This window comes from Leucopleurus acutus (assembly GCF_964270905.1).
Source record: "Leucopleurus acutus genome assembly, chromosome: 6".
Classification (NCBI taxonomy): Eukaryota; Metazoa; Chordata; class Mammalia; order Artiodactyla; family Delphinidae; genus Leucopleurus; species Leucopleurus acutus.
The window spans coordinates 68,081,393-68,105,083 of NC_139149.1; the positions used below are offsets into that span (position 1 = coordinate 68,081,393).

The window sequence follows — 23,691 nt, forward strand, 5'->3', positions numbered from 1 at the left end:
CCAACTGCGCTAATAAGAGAGAGGAAAACAATGTGTTGGTAGGTAAGAAGAAGGATTAAGCAGAACAAATTATCCTGATGATATACATCGATGAAAATTATTCAACTTTAACAATTCAACTTCCACATGAGTTTGTCTAAAAGCTGGTATACAGAATTAATAAGAATTTTTATATAAAGTTTAGGTAAATGGTTATTTAGTAACAACAGCTGTTTAGAATGTAGTCAGAATGTAGTCAGAAAGTGTTTTCCATTGTTTAAATAAGCAAATATCAAGAAATAATGAATCTAGTCTAGAAATGGAATGTATTTTAAACAAATTGTGTCTTTACCACCCTGTACCACAAAACCAAATATCTTTTTTTTTAATTTTATAAATATTTGATTCTTAAGACAGAAAAAATAGCCTTATAAGGGCACTGTATTGTTTGCCTAATAGAATGTGGGATTTATTTTCCCTCTAAAAAATAGATTCTTAGTATAATATTTTAGAAAAACTATCACAATAAAGAAAAATACTTTTAAATAACAAAACATGGGCATTTTATGGCACTCAAGAATGACCTTAAATACATTAAAATAAAACACCGTCAAAACAGTAAATTTCAAGCATTTTGAGTATTAGGATATTTACTGAAAGTAAAGCCTGAGAAAAAAAGATTAATAAGGTGGCAACTGTCAAATTATATTTTAATCATTTCTATTAATGAATTCATAATGAAGTCACAGTGAAAGTTAGTTCTAGTCTTACACAATCTAGAAGCCACATCCTTCAGTATCTGCAAGGGTCTTTCCGCTACCTTGGAAAATGCAGTTTATATTATGGTAGAAACAAATCTCTTCTGTTTAGAAACACTTTCAAGTAACTGCCTGAACTTTACCTTTCTATTCCCTCCTCTTTACTTCTTCTAGAGACAGTATTTTATATCCTAAAATTCCTAGTAAGGGCCTCATATGTGCTATGTCAAACCTATGTTTGTGGGCTTCCCTGGTGGTGCAGTGGTTGAGAGTGCGCCTGCCGATGCAGGGGACACGGGTTCGTGCCCCGGTCCGGGAAGATCCCACATGCCGCGGAGCGGCTGGGCCCGTGAGCCATGGCCACTGAGCCTGCGCGTCCGGAGCCTGTGCTCCGCAGCGGGAGAGGCCACAACAGTTGAGAGGCCCGCATACCGCAAACAAACAAAAAAAAAAACCTATGTTTGTAAAGTCCTCACAGTAAATCATACGGCTCAGAGGACACATAGTAATTTACTTTTGCTCATTTTATTTCCCTTGCTTCACCTCCAGAAAAGAAAATTTTCATGTATATCGTGTGTATTAAATAATTCTGAGTAGCTAAAAAATTTTTAAATGATTCAGGTGACTTCGTTGGCAAGTGAGAATGTGGTATACCTCAAGGAATGATTGTATAGCTGCCCTGACATACACATTAAGGTCTCCTAACAGTATTTGTTAGGAAGGTGCAATCTGTAATAGAAGCCACACCTAACTGCTTGTTCTTAATGTCAGTACTCTTCAATGTTTCTTCCTCTGACTTGCTGTGACCCCTTGAGCCTCAATTTCTTTCTTCACCTATGAAATAGGGATCTATATAGTTTTCATTCTATTTCATAAGGATATCATGTGAACAGGTAGTATAACAGATGTCAAAATAATTTTTTAAACCCTTGATATGGGATTCTACACAAGCATAAGCCATCATTATTCAATATGGAGTTATTTGTAGATTGAAGAGTCTACATTTCACTAAGCATGAATTTAAGGGCAATGCTTCTTTTAAAAAAGCAAAAGAGTTGGGTAAAATGCTGCCAAACTTGTGTGTACAGTGATACCTGGGTGTGATAATCCACACATAGCTCCCATCTGTTATTTCTTAATTTGCCCTCAGCTGTTTCAATAATGTGACTTTGTTCATCACTTCTCAATCTTTTCAAAATATTTCTTTTCCTTTTTTTAAACTCACACCATCACAGTTATGTAATAGAACATTAACTATTCTCTCAACTAGGCAACATTTTTTTTGCCTAAGCTTCTCTAAGAGTAGATAAAAAATGTTAACTATGGAGAAATTTCTTGGGGTCAGACTATACTCTAGGTAACATAAGAATAGAAGTAATTAAAGGATGAAAACAAGACTACCCGAAAACAAAATGAATTTCAGAAAAATAAAGGAGACATTTTCTGAAAAAATTTAGGGGAACAAAAATGTGTACTTTGAAACATTAATTTCTGGAGATACTAATAAGCATTATATAGAAATAGAATATGATTTGGGAAATACTGGAGTAAACAATCTTATTTTACTGCACGAATTCTAATATTCTTTGTAAATCTCTAAGAGGAGAATGAGTATGACAGGCAGTATTTTCCAAACTTATTTGATGTTTTGTTCAGAGTATCTCGGGGGGATAGTGCCCTATGATGAAAAAGCATTTTGGAAATACCGAGCTCAGGAGTTTGGTTCATCAGGTTTGTCAGTTTTAACAACAGACCAGATGGGTGACAGCACATATTTACAAAATAAATGCAGTATGGCCCTTGACTCGCTAGCCCTAACCAAACTTTCAGCTACACATCTTTTCCACACACAGAAGCTCAGCTCTATGCTGGCCATTCAGGAGTTCTCCCTATTGGCAAAACTCTCCCAAACACTTATGAACTTTTATATTCCCATGTCTTTGCTTATGCCATGCCATGTTTTTGATGTCCTTTCTTTCTGCTACTTGCCTGTCAAAAGCCTAGGCACCCTTCAATGTTCATTCTCAATTGTTCCTCCCTCTTATGTCATTGTCTTTCATGTGTGCTTCTCTTTAAGGCAGTAGCTCTCAAACTTGGCTATACATTAGAAATACCTATAGAGTTTTAAAAAAACACTGATTCCTGAGTCTCATCCAGCAATTCTGATATAATAGGTCTGAGATACAACCCTGGTATTGGGATTTTCAATTCCCCAGTGATTGTAAGACAGCCAATGCTGAGAACAATTGCTCTGGAGTCCATGGTAATTTGTCTCTGTACTTTATAGACCTACATCCTAAAAAAGGGTTTCAGATTTTTTAGAGGAGAAACTTAGCCCTCTTCATAGGCACAGATTCCCTGTACCCATAGACATTTTTGAATGAAAAAAGAAAGTACTGTATGATCTCACCTATATGTGGAATCTAAAACAAAACAAAGCAAAAAACAAGCTCATAGATACGGAGCACAGACTGGTGATTGCCAGAGGTGGGAGAGTAAGGGGAGGTGATATACTGCTTCACATAGAATATGTTTTACCTGTTTATTAAATTAACAAAATTCATTTCACCTGAAAAAAATTATTGGGCTTACATTTCCAATGTTGATCCTAATTTTATTAAAAGGTTTTCCAAACTACTCTACTTTTCCATTCCTATTTTATGTAAATTATATCATTAAGGAAAGTGGCTCCCAATCTAGCTGTCAATCAGCATAGAACAGGGAGCATGAAGAAATAATCAAAGCTTTCTACTCCCAGACCTACTGAAGCAGAATCCCTGAGGTTAATTTCAGAAGTTTGTTTTGTTTTGTTTTAGTTTGGTGTAGTTTAGTTTAGTTCAGTTTAGTTCTGTAAGCTGCAATTCTAATGTCAGTAGCAAACATTCATTTTGTGAATCAATGACTTAAAAGAGAAATTTTGTAATTTGTGCTTTTATGAAAACATTTACTCATTATGGTAGTGTTTGGGAGGGTTCAGTAATAGAAAACAATACCATAAATCTATCCCATAAAAATAAATCATTTTTAAAAGATAATAATCATAAATCCCTAGAGAATACACATTATGAATGAGACGAATATTATTCAAATGCATAAGAAAGTATTATTTTATTTTACTATTTACAAGGCCTTCTTTCCATGTTTTAGTTTTAATGGAATTGTAATCGAATTGCCAAAAATTATATACTTAACTATAGTCAGCTTTTATTAAAACAACTAATTTTCTCAAGTCTGTTAGCATGACACTTGGTAAAATCAATTCTCCAAGAGGAGTCAGGAAAGTATAGGTCATTACGTGTGTAATAGCTCATGTTTTAGGCAATTAGGGGAAACTTTTTTAACTTTAAACTTTTTAAACCAGGAATCTCAGGCATGCTATAACCCTGGAGTCAGGTAAGGCACATTTGACCCATCAGCCACCGAAGGGTCAACTAGACTTCACTATTCTGTTAATATATATTTTTTCCTATTCTCCCTGGTCACTCAGATAACTTTAACAGCATGAAAGAAAAATTCAAATTATTGCTGTATCTTCAATGGCTGAATGAACTATGGCTGGACTAAAGGAAAGAAGAATCAGAAAGAGCATAAGAGCTTTCGGAGAGCATTAATTGTATTAATTAATGTGTTTCCTTTTATTAATGCCCTCCCCCACCAATTCTGGGCTTGGTCTTATAACTTTCTGATTTTTCCAATGAGAAGTAGCAACTTGACTCAATCAGAGACTTGAAAAAGTGTGAGTTTATCCTTCTTTTCATGAATTCCTTTTATTACCGTGAGAACATGTCCAGTCTAGCCTGCTGGAGGGATAAGAGGTACACGTGGAGGAAACCCAAGTTGTATAACCAAGGTCCTCCTAGACCAGGCAGCTCACAGCAGACCCACCATCTGGCCACAGATGCATGAGAAAGCTTCATTGAGATCAACCGACTTTGGCACAGATCACAGAACCACCCAGCTAATCTATAGACTCATGTCATTTTAAGTCGCTATGCTTTAGGGAGATTTAAAAACAGTGATAGCTGACACAATTGTCTTCAGTGTTTGAAAGGCTGTCCTGTGAAAGAGAACATTTGGATCCTTCTTGTGCCAGTTCTACTAAGAGAGAAAAAGTTGTATTGATAGGAAGACAGATTTCTACTTGAGAAAGTACTTTCTAACAAGTCATAGTTGTTCAAAGATATCAGCATTGAATTCCCTGATTCTAGGATAATTCAAGTTGGGGCTAAAATGAATGCATTTTATTCATTCAACAATTATATATTTCTTCACCTATTCCTTTAATGCTACAAAATTATATACAGATTATCAGTATAAGTATGTTGTGGAGTATATTGGTTTTCTCATTCTTTAACTGGTATTAGAAACAAGAGCCAAGTACCCACTCCTCTAGTAATCCTCTTGGTTGTAGATGCCAGAATTTTCATCCAAGATTTATTGGCCATCATTCACCCTGAAAATGGAGAGATGACCACTATGTGGACCTAAGGAAACAAATTATTCATTCTATCATTCATTCGTTTTAAGGGTCACCAGCTAACAGGCTTCAGTTGGATTTTGTTCAGTCTATCAGTGTTTTTAAAAATGTGAAACCAAATGTTTTGTGTTTTCCATCTATCACAGTTCCCAGCACTTCCTGTTTCAAACATTTACAGTACTGACCTGGTCCCTTTAGGTATTTAAGTTTAAAGACTTGGTAAGTTCTTACTTATGACTCACATTCTACCAAAAGTTATAGGAAATACAGAGATTCAATATGGATTCCAGCCTTAGGAATCCTACAGTATTGGAGGAGAGTTGATCCCCTTAAGTAATTATAACAGACTGGAGTGAAACGTGCATTAAAAGAGATGCAGATAAAATGACATGGGATCACAGAATTAGAAACAATTGGATGCAGCTGGACTGAGAAGCCAATGCTTAATTAGTGGGCACAGAAATTACAGAGTCTCTTTTTCTATTAGTTGTTTCTCAAAGACACCATCACTGGAATGGTTATAAGCATCTGAAATCTTCCTTACAGATCTCCAACAGACAGGTGGTCCAGATTATCACATCCCTAATTTCATCCAAATTTTAATTTAATGATACAATTTAAAAGTGACTTGACCTACTACAATTTTCTTTTCTTTCTTTAATTAGGACTCAGAAAATCGCCACATTTGTATGTTAAAGATACAACCCTACTGTTCTTCATTACCACAGGTCTTCAAACAATTTGTTCCAAGCTCTTTGATCCTTAAAAATGTCAAATTAAATATTAATATTTTTAAATCTGAAGCGATGATTTTCATAATAAAAGCCCATGACTTTCAATGCCTAAAAACAATTTGTTAATGAGTATATAATTAATATTTAAATATCTGTTTTGATGTAATAACACTTCTAAAAATAACATCCTAAGATCCTAAAAGCTAGAGTCACCAAAACACCAAAAATGGACACAAATTTGACTCAGAATTTACAGTTCTCCATAACAAAAAATATGACTCTAATGGAGCAGGCTTGGGATGTTACAAAGGTAACTCTGGAAGCTTTATCATCTGTTCCTTCAAATGCACTGTGAATTGCCCCCTACACTTCCAGCAGCTCCAATTCAGGAAACGTTGGATTTCTCTCAATTAGAGATCAGGTCCAAGTGGCCTTAATCAAATACATAAACAAACTGAAGCTTTCCCATGAGAACGATCAAAATTATGTCATGTTGAGTCACAGAACCAAAGAGACTAGGTTTATAAATACTGCAGACTTCTTTAAGCTTATTCTCTATAAACCTACAGGTCATCTTTAAACTTACTATTATTTTTTCATTGCTATTATTATTATTTTTCATTGTTTTTTACCTAAAACTATAGGTAACAGGCTGATTATTCCAAATATTAAATTTTCCAGATGGTATAAAGCCGTTAAAATTATCCCCACTAGATCATTTTACCTGCATAATCTTGATTTTCCTCAATTCAAACATTTCAGATCTTTGAAAACCAGTTTCTAATCATACCGATGTCCTAGATGAATGCAAACAGCACCAAGAACCTCTAGCTTAGAAAACAAAATTTGCATAGCTCCTGAGTGAGAGCTGCTTTCCCATGTTTTAATCTATTCCTTTTTCCTGGATCCATACCCCAAATTATTATGAATTTAATACTTCCTCATGAACTTGCCCTGAAGAATATATGCTTGTACCTTGTCTAAAAATATGCTAAGATTTTGATGAATAGTAGCTCTTGGTATTGTTACCACCTGCTGCTGTTGCTGCCACTAGTGATGATAAGTTTATTGGACATAATTGAAATTTTTGTAAACTGTGGGTGAAATAATATCAGAAGGACTGAATTACTTCCTGACTTTAAAATGTATGACAAATTACAGTTTATCTATTTGTGATGACCATTTAAAAGTTAGAGCTGGGCTTCCCTGGTGGTGCAGTGGTTGAGAGTCTGCCTGCCGATGCAGGGGACATGGGTTCGTGCCCCGGTCCGGGAAGATCCCACATGCCGCGGAGCGGCTAGGCCCGTGAGCCATGGCCGTTGAGCCTGCGCGTCCGGAGCCTGTGCTCCACAACAGAAGAGGCCACAACAGTGAGAGGCCCGCGTACCGCAAAAAAAAAAAAAAAAATTAGAGCTACTTTTATCTCAACTGGGGTAAAAAAAAGGCACCACAATGTCTGACAGTTTTTTCCTTGATAAACATTTCCTGTCTTACATTCAAATGTATTTGTTGTTTTACCCTGATCTTTGTAATTTATTTTAAAGATCAATTGTGTCTATTCCTTCCCTATAAGTCATACAACGACCTTTGACCAGCAGAAACAACATCTTGACCTAGACAACTAAAAGATTAATTTGTAATGAACATGTCTGTTATAAAATATACTTGTTCTTCTATTAATTAGCATTGTGTCTGATAACGTCATAGACTTTAAATTCATATCACTATGTCTATTTTCCAGAAGTTTTTTTTTTTTAACATCTTTATTGGAGTAAAATTGCTTTACAATGGTGTGTTAGTTTCTCCTTTATAACAAAGTGAATCAGTTATACATATACATATATCCCCATATCTCTTCCCTCTTGCGTCTCCCTCCCTCCCACCTCCAGAAGTATTTTTCACTTTCATAGCAAGTGGAAATAACTTAAGTGTTAATTATTTTGTTCTATCAATCAATTGTCACTTACATAAAAATTATCATTTAAAAAAAACCCTGAAACTAAATTTCCAGTATATAACTATGTAGCCATTGCAAGTCAATTCATTTTCCTTTTTCTCTCTTTTTTTAAATAAATGAATTCACAATCTCCTAGAAACAAAAACTGGTAAAATATTTTCATAAATATAGAGTTATATTTTGGATTTGACTTACATGGAGCTTTTTCTTATGAGGAAATACATTTCATAAAAGAAAAGGTATTTAATATACCCTACTACTTTCACAGTTCACACTTTTTTTTCCATGTAATTACTTTTCACTTTGATGACTTTATACTAAATACATTTCTCTCTAAAGTACACATTTTTTTGTGAGAAGGTGTTAAAAAGAGACAAAGCACAGAATGTCATAAATACTTAAATATTTATGAGACAAAAATGCCAATGTCCTATAATATATTACAATTTGTTTAAATTTTGAAGTGATTTTGCATTTTATATTATTTGTTCACGTTTTCTATTGTTCCCAAAACACTGAAGGAAATGGGTCTGAAACATGGAATAATTAACACCTAGAAAACTACTGTAAATTGGCAAAGCAGTCAGGTGCTCCATCTTATTACTGTCTAAAAATCAGTAATATTACTGATTCCTTATTACTGTCTAAAAATCAGAAATGTGGTGTCATCCCTGCATATTAGCAACTTCTGATCTAGCTTTGACACTGATGTTAATACACTGAGCATAAAGTGGGACTAAATAAAAATGATTACAGTCCAAAAGGTATATGATTTTAAATATGTAACAGATATTTTATGCTATTCCTCTATAAAGAATAGATCACAACCTAGAAATTAGAATTCAGACCCAGCAATAGGGTACTAACCATCCCCAGTAGGTCCACAAACAAACAAAATTAGGACCTCTTTTCTTTTCCTAGGCATCTCACTGCTTTCTACATCTTCATGTGAAGAGAATATGCTTGCCAAAAATACACTCAGAATTCCTCTGCTAACAGACACTTGTAAAAATAAAACTTTGAAAAGACATAAAGAGAAGAAACAGCATGTTCTAAATGCTATGAAGAACCCAACATGATTTTCATTGGTCTTGGGCCCTGGCAGCCATTTGACTTGTACTTTACTGGCTCAGCTCCTGGATGCGTAGACCGGTTCTCAATTCTAGGGCTGATGAAGAACTATTTGTATGATTTCATTTGTAGCTTTTTAGTGCTACTTCTAATGAGAAGTCACCCCAAAAATAACTTATCCACTTTTGAATTCTGAAAGAGGTTCAAAAGGTTGTTGGTTCTAAAAAATACTAAATAAGTCTTAACATGTAATAAGAGTTTCAATTTATTTTTTAATTCATTTTTCTACCTACTTTCAGAAAGAATTTAAAGCAACAAACAGAAAAAGAAAAGATGCACATACAATAGAATATGATAAAATAAAATATCAAATCAAGTGGGAGGAGATAATTACAACAAAAACCCAGACTTAAACACTAAACACTTCATGGCAGTGAAATTCAGATAAGAATTATTTTCACTGATGCAATTTTATTAGGAGAAACAGATTTTTCGTGTATCAAAGTCTAAGATTGATTCATCCCCTGGGAATATAGAAAGTTCACTAAGCAATATGAGTATGCAATAAGATGGAAGTGTCTTCAGCAATTGTTTTACTGAAGTTACATAAAGGTACTTCATCTGAAATGTGCTGTAAATTGATGAATCTTTTTATATAAAGAGATTATGATTACTAGAGATAAAACTCTGTAGTAATATAGAAAAAGAAGTTTTTAAAGGTCTAAAGAATGTGTGTATCTGAGGGCTCTCATATCGTGTTGATTCATATCTTGGATTTTAAAGATCTATGCAATTTTATTTTCTAAGTGCTGAGGAACAAACTCAGTGTTGTTGATGGAAAACACATTAATACATGTTTTGTAACAGTGTTTCCTTCCTAGAAAATTACAATATAAAGCCTAAAGTGTTTCTCTTGAGTAAAGGGAGAACCATCTCTTCTTGGTACAAGTCTGAGCTACAAGAACATCTGCAGGCAGAACCACAAAATATGTCTGAGATGCATCATATATATATGCTCAGGACTGAATAGTCTCATTGATCCCAAAGTAACATGTGAAATGCATGAAAGAGATCATATATACTCCCGCCTCGGCCATAAAAGAAACTCTGCCTTTGTTCCTTGCTTCACAGATCTGACATGAAAATGTATATCTAAAATTTCCATGATAGACTTTTAAAATATAGATTTAATAACCTAACTATGTGAAATGATTTGAGAATCAGCACTGTAGGAGACACATTCTTAGAGACAGTTTCTTAATAGCACATAAGATTCCTCCCAGACTTCCCAATAGCATACTGCAATGGAATTTCAATATTCATCATCTCCTCTAAAAATCTCTCAAATTTTTTACACCTGATGGATGACTTTTACTATCTGAAATTTAGGGAGATCGTGTTGATGAAAAAGTGATATTAATTCAGTCTCAAAAATTAAATTTAAAAAATCTTGCTCTTATCTTTCTCAATTCATTTAGTACCAGATTAGTCTGAAATCTGTCTTTTCCATTATAATTTCCCACGATGCTGTTATCTCTTTTTTGGCACCCATGATCGGCCTGTGCCATGGTTACTTAGATATATACTAGATGATCTGCCTTGTGAGGGTCGGTAAGGTTTGTTTTTTGTTATCATGTCTGGCCTCCCCAGTGCCATATCCCAGATTATGGACAGGTCTACTCAACCAGAGAATGCCAGGTGAATTGAATTAAAGCTGTGGGTTCAAGTCCAGAAGAAAGTAGCATGTATATAGAAATTTGAATGGTGTCAATATGTCAGATGTTCCTAAAATAAATTCTGGGCTGATCTCTCTTAAAGACTAAAATTTTAAATGAATTATTTATAAAAAGCAAAGATACTTCACAAATTTTCTGTTAAACTTGTAAACTAGCACATATGAAACATTCTAGCACAGATTTGCTTACCATGTGGATTGAGAAACAGTGTGCAAAGCCCTTAGGAAGCGGGGTGTACACAAGTACATACTGAGAAGGAAAGGTCTGGTACATGGGTCTCTGACCAGAAAGGGCAGGCCTAGAAGGATGTCTCAGTGTGAAAGGCTGGACAGCCCAGGAAGAGCCCAAGAGGACAAGGGAGCTGCGAAAGGAGGCTGACAAAGAAAATGAAGTGAGACATGGGATATGGGCCAAAGATGCCAACGCCAAGCTTAAACCACTTCCCAGCTTGCCCAAAAGCAAACTAGCTATTAGAAAGCCCATTACTAAAGAACAGCCTAAAACTTTCTCTGAGGAATTACATCTAGTCATTTGGATCGTTTAAGATACTCTCCACCTCCCTTTTCCTTCATCACAATCACATCCTGATTAAAGCAAAGTCAGCTGTCAACATGCCAGTTGACCAATCAGTCCCACCCTACATCTAGCCTTAATCTGTTTTCAGTCAGGGACCCATTTCAACACTTACTTGAAATAATTGCCTGGGTGAAAGTATGTCCTCTTTGGTAGCTGTGTTTTCTCTTCTAGGTCATCAGGATCATAAAGCAATCATTTGAATTTACCAAATTTTATTCTAATTATCTGGACAAAGAATCCCACCTTCCACAAAGGATCTGCTCTTTATATGAAAAATAACAGAAGCACAGTCGAATTGCAATTCCCCTGCGAGTGGCACCTTAGCATATAATTTATCAGGAGGAGACAAGGATTTGGCATAAACCAATGAAAGATCACCTGCCACAAATCACAACAGCTCCACAATGGAGTAATACACTAAAGTTGATGGCTAAGTGGATCTGATTTTATCCAACATAACCTTGCCCTCCTGAACTTCTGAAGGTGCCCTCTTCAAGCGATGCCTCAGTGCGGTTGAGTTTAGAATTATCTGTGCAACTCTCATACCTCTTTGAAGTCACACATGCACTTGAGAGAAAATAGAAGTGAATTATGTAGGGACTGGAAGAACTTTTCCAGTTCCTGCCATAAGAAATATGGCAGGCGAATACACATTTGCGGGGGGGGGGGGTCATTTTGGATTTTTGGTTAAATTTACAAATGCATATATAAGTAGACACATTATATGAAATCCATAACATAGATTTAAAAATATTTATCTTCAAAAGGTTTTAAAACAGATTTGGGCTAACATTTTGTTTTAAGCATTGCAAGAGTATATTATTTTCTACTAATAATATTGTTGTAATGCTTAATCAATATATAAAATTGAAACATTTTATATAACTATACTCCTTGAGGCCCACTCTTATTCATTATTTAACAACGATGGAATGTCAGGAATTCCACCCATAAACTTCTATCATCCTGTTGTTAATTCAAGATCAACAACCAGTGGCTGCAAATTGACTTTAACATTTAGTATTGTTAACATGTAGTATCTTTGCTATATTTAAGATATTACCTGGGGGGAAACACAAATTTATTATACAATTAACTTTTTAAAATTGTCGTTTTAAGAGGCAGAAATTGTTTGTGTTCATTTTCTAGCTACTTTAAAATTCTTAATTCCCAATTCTGGATTCTAAAGCACATAACAGGTAACTAAAGAATCAGGAGTTATAGAGTCAATGAAGAAATTGCTGCTGTCTTAGAAAAAGAGTGTCTCTCCCCTCAAAATAAAACCTTAGCCCAATCCATTATACTAGATCTACATTCTGCCTGGCCCAAGATTCCACCCCAGTGTAAAATATCTCCTATTGCCCTACTGTTTCTTTAACTGCTATACAGATACTCCTGAACTAGCTGTAAGATGTACACACTCTAGTATAATAGCCATCAAGTTCAAATTTGTCTCCCCATATATTACTTCAAAAAAGTGTAGCATTCACAGCAGTGAAATACTACTTCTGAGCGAAATCAGTTGAAAGAACCAAGCACAACATTTCCCATTTACAGGGCTATGCAACCACTAGAAACAGGGAGGGATTGCATAATGTTTCAGAAGTTTTTCCAGTGCTATGTCATTCATGTGCATAAAAAGCTAATGCAATGCATTTCTAAAATACATTTTGAAGAATTAATAAAAGCTTGGGCATAGGGTTTCAGAAAATAGAAAATAAAAGGACTCCTTCAGTATGCATTAAATTAAACTTCAGGCACACTCTTTATTGCTTTGCCGTAGTTTAGTGCCAGAATTCCCAAGTTAAGTATGAAAAAGAGAAATTACTTTTCCTGATAGCCCTGGAGCCACCTAGGATGTAGCATGACTTACCTAAAGATGGGTCTTTGGAGATGTTTCCTCCTGATTGTGACATGGTCATCCATTTAAAGGTGAAAGTTTAACTTGTTCCTGGAAACCACTCCAGAAATCCAGGGAGAGAATGTGGAAGCTTATCCTGATCTATTGTGCTGCAAGGAGCCCAGAAGGAAAAAGTAGTTTTCTCTTTCTCTTTTTGGGTGCTCGAGAAAACTTCCCTGCTCTCTGCCAGCTGAGCAGTGTGTCCATAGAGGCCACATAAGACAGGCACGTTGGGGCACTCCCCCACAGAGCAGGGTGTGCAAAAACACCGAGTCACGTTGACATGGACAAGAGGAGTGCACAGGACCCTCAGAAACAGAACAAAACAAACAGAAACCTTCCTACCCCCGTGGCACCCAGGTAGGAGCTCCCTAGGTTATTGCAGCCATGAGAGCACTCCTTCCACATGCTGGTCAAGCTCGGAAAAGCTAAGTCCCTCCCTGTCTTTAAAACAGCCCGTTCTGAGGCTCAACTTTTTTCTTCAAAATAAAAGTTGTACAGCTGGTTCAGCAGTCCCATGTGAGTACCCTCTGAAAATTTGTTCTGTTAAAATAAGAACTGTATACAAATTAATGAAGAAAGATGGACTCAGGCTGCATGGCTGGCTTTGATTCAAGAGATTATAATTATTTTACAATCTTGCTTTTATTCTTGCTGGATGAAGTGTGGAGACGACTCAACGTTTTTGGCACTCATAACCTAATAACCTACACTTGGCTGAAGTCGAAGATGCCATTTCAACTGATAGAAACCCCTGTGAAGCTAGCCGGAGCTACAAAAGTTAGAAAAACAAAAATTTCTTAATTCCATCAGTGACATTGTACCCAGATATCTGTACCCAAGTGTAGCTTTCCAACTAAGAGGGGAAACTGCAAAAAAGATATGGAAACACACACACACACAAACACAATTTTTTAAGTCCCCCAAAACTCCCTGGGAACCTAAGGTTTTTATAGTATACAATCAAATTTTAATTTATGAAAATAAAAAGAAAGAAAAGTAGATATAAGAAGTTGTGAACAGCTGAAAATAAATTACATTAAAAATTGTTTTACTCGGAAGACTTAGACTCACACTGCAGGGACTTTTGTTCAAGTTACAGATAAGGCGAATCCCCATATTTTAATATAACTTATTTTGGAGACATTCCTGCATCTAAATCACTAAAAAAATTTCTACTCAATCGATAATGTCATGAGATTCCAGGCCAGAGGTATGTTATGTAATAAAATAAACCATCTCAAAGCATGATTAAAATGTTTTAAAAATATACATGTAATAAAAGGTGAAAAACTGAGAGACACACATGCTTTAGTTGAATAATCCATACAAATAAGGACCAAATGTCACAGAGGGGGATATGATCATTATGGTGACAACCTGTAGCTCTTAGCACCCTCTAAATATGTCCACAGGAGCAAGAACAACTTTTTGTTTTCCTCCCAGAGGAGAGACAAAGAAGAAGAGAATTAAAAATAAATCATTGATCATATTGAGCAGTTCTAATCCACACTAGGAAATGGAATCAGTCTGAGAATGCATTGAACTAAAAATAAAATAAGCGGGTTCTAGTCCTAGTTCTATTATTAACTTTCGTTTTGTCTACTTTGATTTTAGAAAACTGAGATGATTTCTTCATTAACATGATGGAAGGAACTCAACAGGAATACTAATAAACATCTAACCAAGGTACAGTTCAAATGACAAGCAAGTATACAATCTTACTTGAGGCTCAAAGGCTTGATTTATCAACTGCAGAATCTGAACGTTGTTAAACTAATTACAGAAAATCCATAAAATAACATCATTGCTTGCATTAGGTTTATATTCTTTTTGCTCTGAAGTTAAGGTAGAAAACTTAGATTCCCACTTATATCTTACACTATATTTATTTTTAAATCCAATCTTAGAACTTAAGGAGCCCTAAGAAGATAACTGTAAGTTAGTCACTTGGCACAAAGAAAAATATGTATTTCTTAAATGTTTTCATTAACTTTTTCTCTAACAGCATTTAAACTTAATATTTGAGAGAAAAGTTTGCTTTGTTAACTTATTCAAATTTAATGTAGTATTCAATAAGATGAAAAAACCTCACTATTGTTGCTTAAATTGCAAAAATATAGTCTTTAACAACTGTACTGTGCAAAATACTAAAATTTATCATAAAAATAAACAGACTAAATCTCCTATTAAAATATACTAAGGATAATTTATTTTGAATAGTTTTTTTCTGGGGGTGGGGATCAGAAATGATTTTTGTATTTTTCCTATTATGGTGAACCCTTTTACAGTACGACTTAGCCTAACCCTTTCACTCCCACCCACTACACATACATACAAGCACCAAGAACAAATTCTCCCAGGCAAAGCTATTGGCGGGAGCTGTGAAGCATAAGAGCTCAGAGAGGGACAACAGTGTGAAAAGACTGTCATCGACCCCTGACCCAGATGACAAGAATCAAGAAGCCTCATCCTGCGTGTCTCTTGGAAGCACAACCCTGAGTGGCCCCTCCATCCACTGCTCCTCTGCTGCCATCTGTATCTGCATCCTCCCAGGCTTGGGCGCCTACTGCAGGGGCAGCAACTCTGAGTCCAGCTCAGACAGCAAAGGCACCATCAACACCACCGGCAAGATCTCATCTCCTCCATCTTCCGAACCTTCCTCGAGGCCCCCTAGCTCCTCTGTTCTCACAGCCCTGAGCTCCTCGCCAAGAGGAGACCGGACAGTTCATTCTGCCTACAGGCATTACCTCCCACAGAAAACTCCTTTGCCTGTTCACACCGTGAGCCTCACCTAAAAATGTGCCAGAACTCAAACCAAACCAAACAACAACAAAAACTCAGCACTGTTAGAGACAGCATTTGACCTTTTATTTAAAAACTTTCCTGCTACAAGGTTCCCAACTGATTATGAAGCTAGCTGATAGGTGGTAGAGCTGGGATTTGAACCCAGATGCCTCATTCCTGAGCCCTCACTTTTACCCCTACTGAGTAGGTTGTCACCTTGGTGGACACTCTGCCTCTAAGGTTGCTTGGGCCTTTTCTGGGCTATCATTCACATGCTAAAGAGAAACAGAAGAAACTAACCCCTCTAATGAGTGTCTATTCTTCTACTAATCCTCTACCCTACTTAAACATCTTTGCATGGCCCATTGTGTTCTCCATACTCATAAGAGCCTGCCCAAGAAAGGGCCTATTGATATCAAGGTGAAGTAATCAATGAATATGTTCTATTAAGATCTGAATGGAAGCTCTGTTCCATTATAAAGAGCCCTGGACTAATGTCAAGGAACATATATTTAAATCCCAACTATAGCAGTGATTGTATCTTCAATTCTTTGCACATCTGTTTCCTTACCAGTCAAACTAAGATGTCTTTCCAGCCCCATATTTTTGTGACTCTATGACTGACTGCATGTTAAGACGTCAAGTTATTTAAAGTTAGTGTCCAAGCAGGAATAAACTCTGTAACCATTTTTAGTTCTTCTTAACCACAGCAAGGTCATGCATACCACCAGAATACTTTTCATCCCCATTGTTGTGGAATTAAAGATATATAACACACTACTATTGAATGTGAAAATAAATTGTCCCATCTTTATTTTTCTAATTAGGTGTTTTCTTTTTTCTAATTATGTGTTTTCTGTTTTCTTTTTTTCTATAGCTTCAATTGGGAACTACTCTCACTAGAATGTAAGCTCCAGGAGGACAAGGGTTAGTGTCTGTTGTATTCCCTGTGCATGATAAATAAGACACATTCAATGGTTATTTATTGAATGAATTAACACAAAGTGCTAATTAATGCTACCTCATCATATTCTTGTATATTCTTTTTCTAAAATCTTAGTCATATCTGGTAAATGTTCAGTTTTATGTATTTCCTCCAACCCACAGTTTTTCTTCAAGGAGGTATCTGAGTTTATAGACAGGTGGGCTTCTGTGACCTTGTAGTGGCAGGAAAAAGGTAGCCTCAGACCCAAACCAGCAGGTTCCTGCTCTCCTTTGTGTTCTCTGGAATCTGCAACACGTCCCTTATCTGTCTGGTCACTTGGCTCCCTGCTGACATCTACTGCTGAAATCCCTGGCTGGTTTGTTCAGTTGGATCAGTTTGGGAACTATGATCATCTCCTTCTAACTGAGCCCAATCTCAGCCTTTACTGGAGCTGCAAGACTCTCTAAGTCTCAGTCACATCTGTAGGGAAGCAAAGTTTGCCACGCCAAAATGTGTCTCTTTGGCAGGAGGATTATTTTAGGCTGATTATTTTTAAGAAACAAATAACTTAGGAAGTCTTTCTTTTTTACCTCCTTAACTGCCTAAAAGAATTTAGATAAAGGGCCTGATCCAGGAAGAGCATTATCACCATAGATATCTATGAAGAATATGGGCTAGTTGTGGTAGGGGGAACTCCTGGACCTGGAGACCAAAGTCTCCAGGTGAATTGCCTTCCTCCCCTTTGAAGTCCCAAACTCTACTCCTTCTCCTTCTCTCAGATGGCATATAAGCCATCTTATATAATTGCCTAACTTCTCCTTGGGTCTCATTTTTCTTATGTGGTCCCATTACATATGTAATTAAATTTGATTTTAACCTGTTAATCTGTCTCATGTCAATTTAATTCTTAGACCAGCCAGAAGAACCCAAAAAGCATAAAGGGAAATTTTTTCCTTCCCCTATACATCCTTCGTCTGGGTCTTTGCCAAGGTTGTTAATGCTTGACTTCTTTGTGGGATCCCCTGACCCCTTGCTGTGGGCATGGCAAGAGCATGGCAGATACACTGGCCCATCTCAGCTGACTTCTGAATTCCCCACTGGGCAAGCAGAACTTTCTGAGCCCTCAATCCAACACAAGCACTGAGGAAGTCTTGGGATTGACCATACCATACCATACCACCATTTTTATTCTGCTGTAGTCTACTCACTAAGTCACTGGAAAACTGTGCTGTAAGCTTTCACTTTCAATGAAACATGCTCCCCACCCTGGGATTTCAGCTCAGAGGTAAGAGGTCAAAAAACCTTGTCTGACCATTTGCATAAATTGCCTTCTATCAGGGTTCCCTTTTCTATCCTTTACCAGGGCAGAAGAGGTATGCTTTCCCCATCTCACATGGCAGAAAATCCCTTACTTTATCTCTTGAGTGTCTTTTGTCCATGGTTTATAATAAACTCAGTGTTCAAGTCTATGAGCCTGGATCACAGGAATTTAGGAAACCCTTTTTGGTGTGAACAAAGCCTGGCTTTCAGCACTATTGTCTTGTTGAAGGCTCAAAATTTCCATTTAGGTATTCAAAGCTGGGCCTCTTATTTGTCTTTCACTTTGATAATATTAAGCCCACTCCCCACGCTGCATGAAGAAGATGGATGCCTGGCTGACTGCAAAAAGGAAAGATCATATTCATCAAAATGGAAGAGAGAAAATCACCTTGTTCCCATTATGTTATGAAGCTTTTTTATTCATTCATTTCTGTGGGTACATAGTGAGTACCTATACCACAATATTAACCTTCTGCCCTATCTGGCCCTCATCTACCTATACTTCCATCTCAAAACCTTGACCCTTTGGCTCATTCCACACTAGCCACACTGGCATTTTGTTCCATCGACACTGGCACTCTTTCCTGCCTCTTCTCCATGTGCCACTCCCTCTGCCTAAGATGATCTTCCTCCTGCCCACTGCTCATATGCAGCTGCCATTTCCCCTCCTCACAGAGGTGACTACTCTGACAAGCCCATTTGAATTTTGTGTAACTTCAGCACTGTTTCCCTCATAGCAATATCATAATTTGTGCAATTATTTGTGTATACATCCATCTGTTCAGTGAATGAATACATCCATTCTGCAGGATGCAATAAACTAAGGGGAAGATCAGAACATCTAACTGTTCCTGACTACCTTAAAAATAAATCTAGTCAAGTTATCCCGAAAATGTGTTTTCCCTCATGTGTTGTCTGTAATAACCTAAAAATAGATTCTCACTGATCTCTTGCAATGCTTCAAAACATTTTCTAATAATTACGTATGTGTTTCATCTTAAAATATTTGTCATTACACTTCTTCAAATCAGGAACTCTACTTATCTGAGAATAAATACAATGGGGATATTAAAATTGACAAGGCATCTAAAAATCACTTTGTAAATGGTTCTCAATTTGACTAAAAATGTTTTCTGCCTTGGGGCAAAAAGCACATTCTACCTAGTTAATGGATTTAAACTAGATTTTCTTGTTTGTGTGTCAGACTTAAAGTTTATTGTCTATTCAATAAAAATTACATCAGAATTATTTTCTAAAATTAATTAATAAGGAAGACCAGGTTTATAGCTTCAAGTGGCAAGGAAAATCTGTCCCCCAAATTGGCTAACTCTTCAGCCAGGTATGAGAGCTGAGCCTTTCCACTTCACAAAGTAGGAGGAATTCCTCTTTGTCATTGAAGTGTAGAAACAGGTCAGTGAGAATTTGATTGGTTCCACTTAGCACTCCCACAAGTTCTGACAGCCTTTAGTGCTGGCAGTCAAACAACTTCCTTTGAATGAGTGTGACAGTCTGTGAAAACATCAACAACAAAGAGAATCATTTAAAAAATATTCTCATAACCAAACACCAACCCACCGCTCAATGTGTATCAAGCAACATTAAATCTACTATAAAAGGAAGTGGCTTTTGCATAGTAAGTAGTTAAATAAACATAAAAAAAAGAGACCTCCTTAATGTAAAATCCGCTTTGAGTCAGAGGACTAAGAAAGAGATGGTTGGACAGGGCCTTGAAGGATGAATAGATATTCAGCAAACAGGCTAAGAGGAAAGGCAAGCAGTGTTATATCAGCCCTAAACACCAGGCAACAACATATGATTTGGAGGGTACATTGTTACTGAAGCAGTGTGGAGTGGTTCCCGTCACATTAGCCTGCAGAATCACAGAGGCTGCACCATCACATAAGAAGAGGAGTTGCAATTAGGAAAATAATCAATGTGATATCACGGTTTAAAAGCATTTGATTCAAAGGATTCCATTACTCTCGAAACATGCCAAAAATGTTCTTATCTGCAATTCTTCAGTCAGTGAAAGTTGTCTAAAGGTAGTTGCACACTGAGACTGGTTCAGTTTCTCTGCAGATCTGAAATTCATCACTAAATCATTAACTTAGCTTCCGTACTGAGTCATCATTACCAGCTTTCCTCCAAATTTTAAGCTTGGTTTCAACATGACTTTAAATCCAATTGGCAGGTATTTTTAAATCTGTCTTAAGCTTCCAGTAATGCCTATGAATAAATGTGTGGAGCTACCACCAAGAAACGTATTGAATCAATGTTAGTAAATGGAAAATTCCTAAATGCTAGCCTATTGACTCTCAAAGCTTTTAGAATTAGACAGCAGTAGAGATAATCGTGACTCACACTGACTTTGAATGGAAGCAGCCACTCAGTTTGCCAAGTTTTTAATAGTACGTGTGGTAGGTTCTATATAAATAACTCAAATGTAAAGAAATAGTTCGCTTACCCCTATACCTTTTTAAAATAAAAATGTTATTAACAGAGAGAATAACTACAGACCACATATATTTGTACCCTTCTATCCATTCACTTCTCAAAAAACTCAGTCCACTTTAGCTTTTCTCTCTACTTCTGCTGACTTTCCCCTATTCCATATGCATTGAAATGATCTACCCTTGTAAATCTCATCTCTGGAAGTATGATCTTATTTTTCATATCAATGCATCATTCCTATCAATTGTTCCATGACATATTATAGTTACCATAATTTATTTGTACATTCATTTAATTAAACTCTAAATTTAAATCCATAGCAGATTTAAGCTGGTCACTGAACATTTTCCCAAGCCCAGCACCAAACACATTTTCTACTGCATCATCTAACACAAGGCCCAATATCTGACAAAATACTGGAAACCAAGTCTATCTTAGAAATTCTGCATCTTTTTTAAACATTATGAACTTTTATCCTGCTCTATAGTCCTAGAAAATGACAGTCTTCCCTCATCTATTCTTTTCTCCACCTGGCCCAATGGAAAGTATGGGAGCAAGGGAGTTGATATGTGTTTATCAGTCATTTACTATATGTTAGGCAGACTACCTTATATGCACTATTTCAGTTAGTTCTACATAACACACCTAGAAAGTAGATTTTCTTACTTTCAAGGAACACTGAAGGAAACTAGAATTGAGAAAAATTATATAAGCTGCCAAAGGCTGTATGTCTTGTATGTTATAGTAATAGGATTTGAATCCAGTTCTATCTGACGCTGATATCTTTATTCTTACTAACATTGCCTCCCCATAATCACACTAGAATATGTTTTAATAGCAGACTTCCCTCTGCTATTAATTGTTTCAGATGAATTTCAGATCTTCAAGAAAAAGGCATCTTGGTTTACTATCACATCTTGGAAAATATAATACTCTGATCATTTGAATTAGGTACCAACCTAGCAAGAATTCAGGCTTGATTTCAGAGACACATTAGTTTGATTTGGGTCATTCTCACAATGTAAGCATTACACATGCATGGGTAAATGAACCGAAAAAAGCAGATTAAATATGGAGGTCTTAAATTTTAAGTTTTACTACTTGTTTGCTGTATAATCTTTACTGAATAAAAGTGGATAAATAAAATTTTTGGTCAAAATATCACTGACAAACTCTAGGAAAAAAACAATTCAGATTAAATATATAAATGAAGTTGTGGTTCTATCCTCAATATACAGAATGGCTCTGCAATGCTGAGGTGTATGTCTGTAATGCAATCCCCTTTTTAAAATCATGCTCACCAGCAACCCAAATCATTAAAAAATTAATTCATTAATTAGAATTCCCTACCCTCTTTCAAAATCACATTATTAGACAGATACTTAACCTTCACCAAAAAAGCTGGATGGGTCCCATTCATAGACTTGTAAAGTTCAGAGTTACCTATGTGGTTACCTACCCACTAGATTCCACTACAAGGATAATATTGACAACTGTTGCATTCACTAAGCACATACTATGAACCAGGCACTTCTGAATACTCTACAAACCCTACTACATTGAAGTTTCCTGACAACAACCTGGCACAGGAGTTAGAATCCCTATTTTAGAGATAGTTAATATTACACAACTGGGACTGGCCAAGCAAAGATTTGAGCCCAGGACTGCCTTCCTCCATTGCCCGTGCATTTAACCACTAGTGCCTCCAATGATTAAGGCCATCTAATATGATTCACTTTGATTCCCTTTCTCTGTTTCTCACAGTCATTTTGCATTTTTATCTTCTCCCTCTTCTTTTGCTCCTGTTTCATTAACAATTCCCTTTTCCAATGATGAGCTCCAAGTATCATTATTAATTGGTTCTAACCTTCTTAAAATTGTGGAGATTGTGAACTCACTTTCCTCAGTTGTTCTACAAATACAGAACATTGCTGTTGTTTTAAATGTATACACTGTTTCAGTATAGGAGCTCATGGATATCCATTTTTGGCCTTGAGATAGTGAGTTATTTGTTATAAATAGAATCATAGACTCCTGGAATCTGAAGGAACCTTCACTGTCAAGTTTTTCACCTTCTCAACCTTTCCAGAATTCCTCTTGATTTTCATCTCAGAAAGGGCTTACTCACAAGTGCCCCTGAGCTCAAAGAAGTAAATCTGCTGTTTCCTTGATCTCCATCCCCAAGAATCTCTCATAATATAAGAATTTCATTTGTTGCATGCTACTTGTATTTCAAGATAGGGACCTTTTTTTATACTAACTTCTTCACCTGGTATACAGTCAAAGAAACAACAATCTCTTCCAACTACAAAGAGAAATCTGGCTGTGTTGGGAGTATGGAAAAAGAGTATTTAGTCTCCAATGTAGCACACACTGTTTATGGATATTGAAAAGTAAATTTTGGTTTTAGGTAAATTTTTGCCTTTTATACACTACCTTTAAAAATAACATGGCTTAATTTCACTGGCCAGTGTGACAAAAGATGTACCAGGGGGTTAGGACAACAATGATTATTAAAACACAGGCTCTTTCCTCGGGGAGCTCAAGTTTAAAAGGAAAAAAATAATCCACTTTTAAAAGTAATTTCAATCCAATTCAATACATGGATTCATAAAATAAATAAAAAGGACAAAAGAAACTCAGAAGGGAGAGAAATAAAGACTCATAGAGGAATTTATTATGTTTTAGCAAGGTTTAGCCAGTAAGTAGAAGTTCAGCAGGGGAGAATTGTTTACTAGGAAGATGAAATGGAGAAAGTCCAGGCAAAGGAAGGTGAAAAACAACATAGAAGCATGAAATACCATAGTTTTAAGGAACTGGAAGGTATCTTCCTATGACTGAGGGTAAAAGTGTGTGGGAGAGTGGCAGGCAGTAAAGCTGGAAAATCAGACAGATGACAAATCATATGTGCCATATGGGGAGCTTAGACTATATTCAACCAGCAATGGGTAGTCACTGGTGGGCTACAGTCAGGAAAATGGCACCTTCGGCTTTACAGTTTTGGAAGACTTCACTGATAA

The 23,691-nt window shown here is 36.3% G+C and overlaps 1 protein-coding gene across 6 annotated transcripts in view; it reads right to left on the reverse strand.

The window, feature by feature from the left end:
* Positions 1 to 23,691, reverse strand: part of PDE1A (phosphodiesterase 1A) — a gene marked incomplete at both ends in the record, with an annotated part of 354,419 nt that overhangs the window by 248,434 nt on the left and 82,294 nt on the right. For 3 of the 6 annotated variants that reach the window (XM_082841414.1, XM_082841413.1, XM_082841415.1), the window contains one exon: positions 13,162 to 13,214. The exons of the other annotated variants lie outside the window; for them this stretch is intronic. In XM_082841414.1, coding sequence (XP_082697540.1) covers positions 13,162 to 13,214 — 53 coding nt within the window. Of the gene's footprint in view, positions 1 to 13,161; positions 13,215 to 23,691 lie in introns of those variants that run through there. 6 annotated transcript variants of the gene reach the window in all.